We start from the raw sequence: 7,386 nt of genomic DNA on the forward strand, positions 1-7,386 counted from the left end.
ACGGATATTTTGACTCAAGTGGTGCAAATTCTCACTTGTTTTAGTTTTTGCTGCAAGTTTCTTTATTCAGGTATTTTACATCCTTATACAGAAAAACTTATTCAGCTCTAGATTATGAATCATGAGCACAAATTAAAAAAACAGGCTTAAAATTGGTCCCTGTTAGAGGATATATATATTATTATCATGTACATTGCACTTTTTTCGGATTGTACCTTTGTGAACCTAATGTTTATGTATTGTATGCAGTTTAAACGTCATCTCCAGATTCATAAGCTCATTAAGCGCATTTTGAGACAAATATCAGAAGTAAGAATGGAAGAAAGCATTTTATTTATTTATTTTTATTATTTTTTTTTTTTGGGGGGGAAGCAACCATTTACAGACAGTCTAAATGTAGTGGGCCATAACCTCACTTCAAATTATCTTACAGAATAGCGGACGACGTCCTCGTGTAATATTGTTTATTTTATTCATAGCCTATATTTACTACAAAGAGAAAAGCTGCGAGCCAACATGAACGGATATACAGTATATCTTATAAACTCGACTTACCATTGCCAAGAAAGAGAAGAGCAAACATGCACCAAATATGGTACGCCATTTGAGATCAGAGTGATAGCATCCAATCCGATAATCCTGGTATCAATGAAGCATTCATTATCAAAATATGAGAGTGTTGCAGTAGGTGAGACAAATTTCGTTTCTAGAAGACATCCACGATGTGTCCCAAACACACTGAAGGAATATGATGACAATGAAATGTGTTCAATTACTTTCAATCGTCCATGCCGTTAAAGCACATTACGAAAGTACGACCCAATGTCTTATAAAGTTGTCAACGGTCGAAAATGAAAGTACGACGTTATGCATATTAATTATATTAAGTGTATTGCGGCATTTCAATGATCTGGCGACAGAGTGTGCTCTTTCTCCTATCCGATTTGAGATTGAGGTTTGCATAACCGACTAATAGCAAACAATGGAGTTGGATGGCGTCCAGAGAACCGTCACGACACATACTCTTCGGGATGGGTACCAGAACGAACACAATCAGAGGTAAATTGGTGAAACTGTTCCTCAACTCATGTTAATCCTAATCAACAATACACAACAAATTATCAACTTGCAACCAACCTGACACTATAAGAATTAAGGCTGTCTTCGTCGGAATCTCCCCATAACTTTGAATTGACTTATCACACCACCTGTTTTTTAACTTAATAAAGACCTTGTGCATTGGCGTCATCGGGGCTACGTCTTGGAGGCTGATGCCTTAAATTTTCATACATGCATTTTTAATCTGCAACTGGCGCATCTCTGACAACTCTGTTTACGTGTATTATTACAGTCGAGGTATAATCATTGATGCTATGTTACTTTTTGTACTACATTAGGTCCTATAAAACATTGGGTCTACTCCCAATCAACAAAAACTCTCATATTATACGCCAATCTATTTTTCACTAACTTTTTTTATCTGGAGCAAGATATTTTTTTAAGTTGTTAACAAGAATGTTCACATTATTCTTTTCTATGAATATTTTGAAAACGGTACTTTAAAACGTTTTCTTATTTCCATGAACACGTTCTCACGCAGTCGCTTCATAGTATTTGAGTCATTCTTATTACCCCTGCTCATCCACGACATTATACAAACCAAAAAATATGAAACAGGTTTTTATTTTAATATACCTTTCGGTTTTTATTTTTGCTAAATCAATCCAACAATATGATAAAAAAGTGTGACGCCACATCACATATACATATGCATAGACCACTCTTACAATAAAGTTACACAACTAAACACTAATATACTGATCATTTAATATTATACATTGTCGTATATATAGTTTAACTCGTCAGTATAGTGCATAGAGGGTGATATGGAACTATTAATCCTCATTTACAATTTGTGACTGGAGTACTTGCAGTACTAATATAAAGTTTGATTGGAACAATATTCAAGATTAGAACGGCATGATCAGCTTCTGTGCGAATAGAAAACAATTACTTTGAAAAGCATTCCTAAGAAATTTCACCCCCCCCCCCTCCCTGGAAAAAAAGGGTACGGCCATGATAAACCTTGCTTCAATCATCGAGATGAGGCATTGTCGATTGTAACTGTGGAAATTTCGTTGTCCCTTGTGTGATTCACGGACCACACAGTGGATGAAGTAGTTTGAACTGCCTGACAGAGAAGATGTTGGCCATGGTCAAACCTATTTGGTACGAAGGTCAGAATGCTTTCGGCATCATATCGATCTGCGCTGCTGATGGATGTCTTCAAGGTTGAATTTCCTGTGACGTTCCTTGACCCGATATACCAGTGAATGAGAGCAGCAGGGTATCCATTAAGAGCTGTACATGTTATGTTGGTATCTGTGCCTTCGAGCACATCATCAGGGACAATCATTACGACATTGTTTGGTACACCTTTAGACAAACATTAAAAAGCTATTGGTCATTGTCAAACTTCGCCCTTAGAAGCACTTATTTTTAACATAGCCTTGGCAGTATATTGGGAATCGAACAAAATAACTTGAAATCATCACTTACAACAACAACAATGATTTAATTCTATAAAAGTACAGGAGTAGCCAACTTGTAATTCTTTCAGGTTTGGGAAGGTTATTCTAGAAGAATTTTCATTGATAATCTTTTATCAGTTCTACCATTAATAATATTGACTTTCGGTTCTAAAATCACTGAGGGAAACAAACTCACCGCAAACAACTAGTCTTGCTGTTAGTATTTTAAAAAAGTAAGCGTCGTCCATATACGATGAACATACAATTTGCATTCCATGGTTCGCGGCATCTGGTCTTATGGTTATGGTACTTTCAGTGTCAAACAAGGTTTCGTCTGAAACACTCCTATAACTTGATACATTTGCATGGATCGGAGTCCTGCCAAAGTCACCAACTAACCAAAATGATAGTTCAGTTGTTGGGAATGACCCGATGCTTTTACAAGTGATTGAAGTCGGTGAATCTTCTTGAACGTATAGGACTGTTGATTGTGACTGGTTACCTCCAGTTAGAAAGAGCAGCACACTGGTTGGTAGAACTGTAGGTATGGCAAACCAGAGAAAAAATCGTAAAAGAAAGTAGTAGAACCAAGAAGGAAGCACTGTTTTATATTCGGACAGGCCCTTTATGAAAAGCAGTTTTGTAACTTAATGATACCGCGTGGAAATAAACAAGGGATGATCTCAATTTAAAAAAGTAAGAAATAAGAAAAATCGTGTTCACTGCGGAATGATGCTTGGAAACAACTGGTTCGTCATTATGTAGATATGCATGCAATGATACTGAAATGGAGCTTAAGTCGACGTAAAGTGTTGGCATATTTTGTCCAATGTTTAAGCTATTGTGGATGAATTGAGTTTTAGAAACTTTTGCTTTGACTGAAAATCTAGGATTGATATCAATACGTGTTCACGTAATGATTCCCTGAATGATACCTACCATGAACATTCAGAAGAACTGAGGATCTAAGACTCCCTTGTATTTCCGGGTGTGATGCGATGCAGCTGAGAATCTTTTCGTGGTCATCTCTGGTGGGTGTGATTGTCAAAGTTTTCCGGGAGATGTAAGATCCGTCTTGAATGACATCAGATTGATCCTGATGAACAACGGTCACATCTTCTGGTACTAGCCATTGCAGTGCTGCGGGAGGCCTTGCTCTATTTGCTCCACAGGTGATGCTAAACGACTCTCCACCAGTTATACTTATATTTGCGTTGTTCAAGTATTGCCGGCCCGATTGGACATCAGTCACGAATACTCGCGACGGTGGAACTGGAGAAAAAACACAGTATATTCGAACCGTCAACCTCAACTTAAACGATATGTTACAATTTAAATTTGCAAGTGCTTCAACCCTTAATCACTGAATAATTTCCTGGCAATCTTTTGACGATTAAGAACTCGTGCAAATTTTTCAATAAACAAATAATTCAAAAGTTTAAAAACACTCATGATATAGTTGCTCATCTGACAATGCTCTTCTATAATCTTGATAATACGCTGATGCCTCATCAATGGCAAATATTAATTTATATTTCTTTTTTTATAAAATGGTAGTGATTTTTTGCCTGATTGCTAAGAAAGCATGAATGGCTGTAAGCAAGCACCCAAGAAGACCGACGGTTCGAAGTCCTCTCTAAGACACATCGAAATAAGGATTAAACTGCCTTACCAAACGACACCAAAAGGGAATCGAACCTGGGTCACCCACTCTACCGACTGGGCTATTGCGCCTCCTCTTACAACTGACACATCATGAAATCGCAAAATATTCACTTGTATGAAATGATACAGAAAGCAGGTTGGGACAGAGAATAGCCTATAGCTAAAATGTCGACTCACAAATCATCTTTGACATGTTAAAAAGGGTTAGGACTTTCGATGTTCTTTTCAGTGGGTGAGAATGATGTGACAATTTTGGATGGGTATGCATTTGTCAATATATTTACTTTTTTGTATGTCATCCTGTTCACTGTGGTTTGATTTGATTTGATTTGATTTATTGATATCCGTTTCACAACATAGTATGATAAATATGACATAAGATGGTCAATGCACATACTTAGTGGGGAGTGGGTTTCTATCTTTCTGTAGGAAAATGGTCGTAATTTAGAAATTCCTAAGGATAAAATAATGTAATGCGCCCCCAAAATAGCGCGCGCGCTTAAAAAAATACAAATAATCTTAGCTAGGTGGAATGAAATGTCACCCATGCTGTCAAACCTCTCATTTGTTCTTACCTTGACTTAGTACTTCCAGTATTTCAGTCGCTGAACGTTCTCCATGTAGGTTATGTACATTGCATGTGTATCTCCCATCGTCACCAGTGTTCAAATTGATTATTGTAAGGGATGTGCTGCGGTCATCTCCCAATAACTTGTACTTTGAAGGATTAGAAATATTAGGTGTACATTCACTCGCAGTTGTGCACCACTCAGACGCAATTCGTGTTTCTTCGTGTTTCCACTTGACAATGCGAACAATCGAAGGAGGGAAATAGGTGCACTTCATCGTAAAATCTTCTCCTTTGACGGGTATGAACTGCCTTGGTTGAAAAGATATCGTGGTTGTAGACATGGTAGAGGGGGAGCCTGCAAATGGATTGTGTAGGAATATTGTCAATTATTAGTGATAGCAGAAGTATTGCTTCTTCATAGTACTTTACAGGGTGGGCATCTATTTTAGACTGAAAAGTGAAAAGTTGCATCATTCAAAGATTTGCGTTGATTTTTTTACATGCCAAACATATCAAAAGGGTTAAAAGTCGCATTTGTTCAAGTTTTGTTGCAGGTTGTACCACTTTGCGAAGGATAACACCCTTCGTGCACCTTAAATGCGTAACACAGTCCATGGTCTTTGGATGCATATATGCCCAGGAATCGCATTCCGAGACAGACGTGAACAACGCAATTAAGTGAAAGACAATATTTTTCTGATCCTGCTGATGGCAAGCTTGAATGGGAAAACATGTTGTTTTTTGGCCAGCAGACTGCTTTGGCCTTAAACTCACTGAAAATAATCATATAGTAACGGAGGAAGTCATACTTTCTATATTCCTTGTTTTATTAGCAGCCTACCTTTACAAAGAGAAGAAGAAAAAACGGCTACAAGCCAATATGTATAGATTCAATTTTATTCAAATTTAATCAAATTCGACATACCTTTGCCAAAAACAAGAAGAGCAAACATGCACCAAATATGGTACGCCATTTGAGATCAGAGTGATAACATCCAATCCAATAATCCTGGCAACAAAGAAACATTCAATATCAAAATGTAAGATAGTTGCAGTAGGTGAGACAATTTGTTTTTTAAGACATTTCCGATGTGTATCAAACACATTGATGTAATAATGATGACGGTGAGATTTATTCGTTTACTTTCGCTAGCCTATGCCGATAAGCACATCTCATGTACGTCTTAATGTCTTAGGGTGTCAGCGGTCGAAAATGAAAGTACGATATTTCATTTATCAAATATATAGCTGCCTTTGTTCGGACGATAGAGAGTGTGCTCTTTCCCATAGCCGGTTTGATGTCGAGGTTGCTTAACCGAGCATACAATGGATTGGAAGGTGTCCAGAGAACTGTCATGACATATACGCTTCGGGATGACCTTAGGCAAGGACATCATCGCGCCGCCATCTTAGAGGTCTTTGCCTTACATGCCTTGTTGATCTTCAACTGGCGCAAACAATAAAACCAACCCTTGTTTGAATGTTTGACACATGCGATTCATATGAGATGAATTTGATAAATTTAAAAAAGGATCTCATTAATTTTACTTCGATTTTTCTATCGAATTTTTTTTTTTTTTGCATTTTGGTGACCCCTGAAAGTTGGATCAGGGGAAGTCACATTTACCCTTATGATAGCTAAGCGCAACTGCATACCAGTCATTTTGTATAATATAAAACATTATTTTTTATTACTACCGAATTAATTATTTTCTACAACTTGCTGGCTGTGATGGCTTCCAGTACCAGCAAAGAAAAAAAAAAAGAAGAACAGGGGGACATTATGATGAGATCTGGATATACGATATAGATTAAAAACAAAGCAGATATTACTGTAGACAACATGAAATTCCTTTTTGCGGTCTATGCGCTACAGCAAATCACTAGAAAACAGGTATGTTGTTGATAAATATTTCCACATACCAATGCATGCACTGTATATTTGTAAATACAAATACCGTCAATATCTCGTGGTGTGATCCGTTCTTTAATCCACTAGAAGTAGAGGGCATACGGGGTAAGCTGGCTCCCATCATGCTTTTTTGGTGAATCTGATTCATGCAATTGCCTTCTTATCTTTGGCTCTCTCAAAATAATGTAGTCTGAATTTGTGTTTGTGTGTGTCCCGTCTCCTTCGTTGCAGATTTTCATTGATTGTTAGTTTATACAGTCATTCATTATTTAACCCATTGTATTCTTTAGCATTACTATCAAATGCATTGGTGTGTATTGTGTTGATATTCTGTTATCCATTTTGTGGAATATGACAATAAAAAAAATCAAACCTGATTCGACCTACCGACATTATTTCTGCATGTCCAGCTCTGATGCACCTAGGTTCTCAGGCAGGTGTTGATTGACGATGAACCAAGAAGGTGAATCGGGTCTAACTGCAGTGTAAAGTTAATTAATTTAAAAATAATTGATAGTTAGCTAAGTAGAGTATCTAAGTAACTCTATAGACACAACAGGTAGATAACATTCATCTCATTAACGAAATTCAATTACGAATTAATTCTAAAGACGATAACTCAGTTGGCCAAGAAACATTTCTGTTGTGCATAAATGCGCTATAGGTATTAACAAAATATACCAATTCACCAAAGAAAAAGGGATTAC

At 37.1% G+C, this 7,386-nt stretch overlaps 1 protein-coding gene across 1 annotated transcript; it reads right to left on the reverse strand.

The window, feature by feature from the left end:
* Positions 1-362: 362 nt before the first annotated feature.
* On the reverse strand, positions 363-5,777 carry LOC129267177 (uncharacterized). The gene is made up of 4 exons (XM_064103092.1): positions 5,693-5,777; positions 4,772-5,122; positions 3,471-3,803; positions 363-3,069 (listed from the first exon to the last, which is right to left on the reverse strand). The coding sequence occupies exons 1-4, from the start codon at positions 5,739-5,741 to the stop codon at positions 2,678-2,680; spliced, it is 1,125 nt and encodes a 374-aa protein (XP_063959162.1). The 5' UTR covers positions 5,742-5,777; the 3' UTR covers positions 363-2,677.
* Between the last annotated feature and the right edge of the window lie 1,609 nt (positions 5,778-7,386).

The sequence above is a fragment of the Lytechinus pictus genome, chromosome 8, assembly GCF_037042905.1.
Source record: "Lytechinus pictus isolate F3 Inbred chromosome 8, Lp3.0, whole genome shotgun sequence".
NCBI classification, from domain to species: Eukaryota; Metazoa; Echinodermata; class Echinoidea; order Temnopleuroida; family Toxopneustidae; genus Lytechinus; species Lytechinus pictus.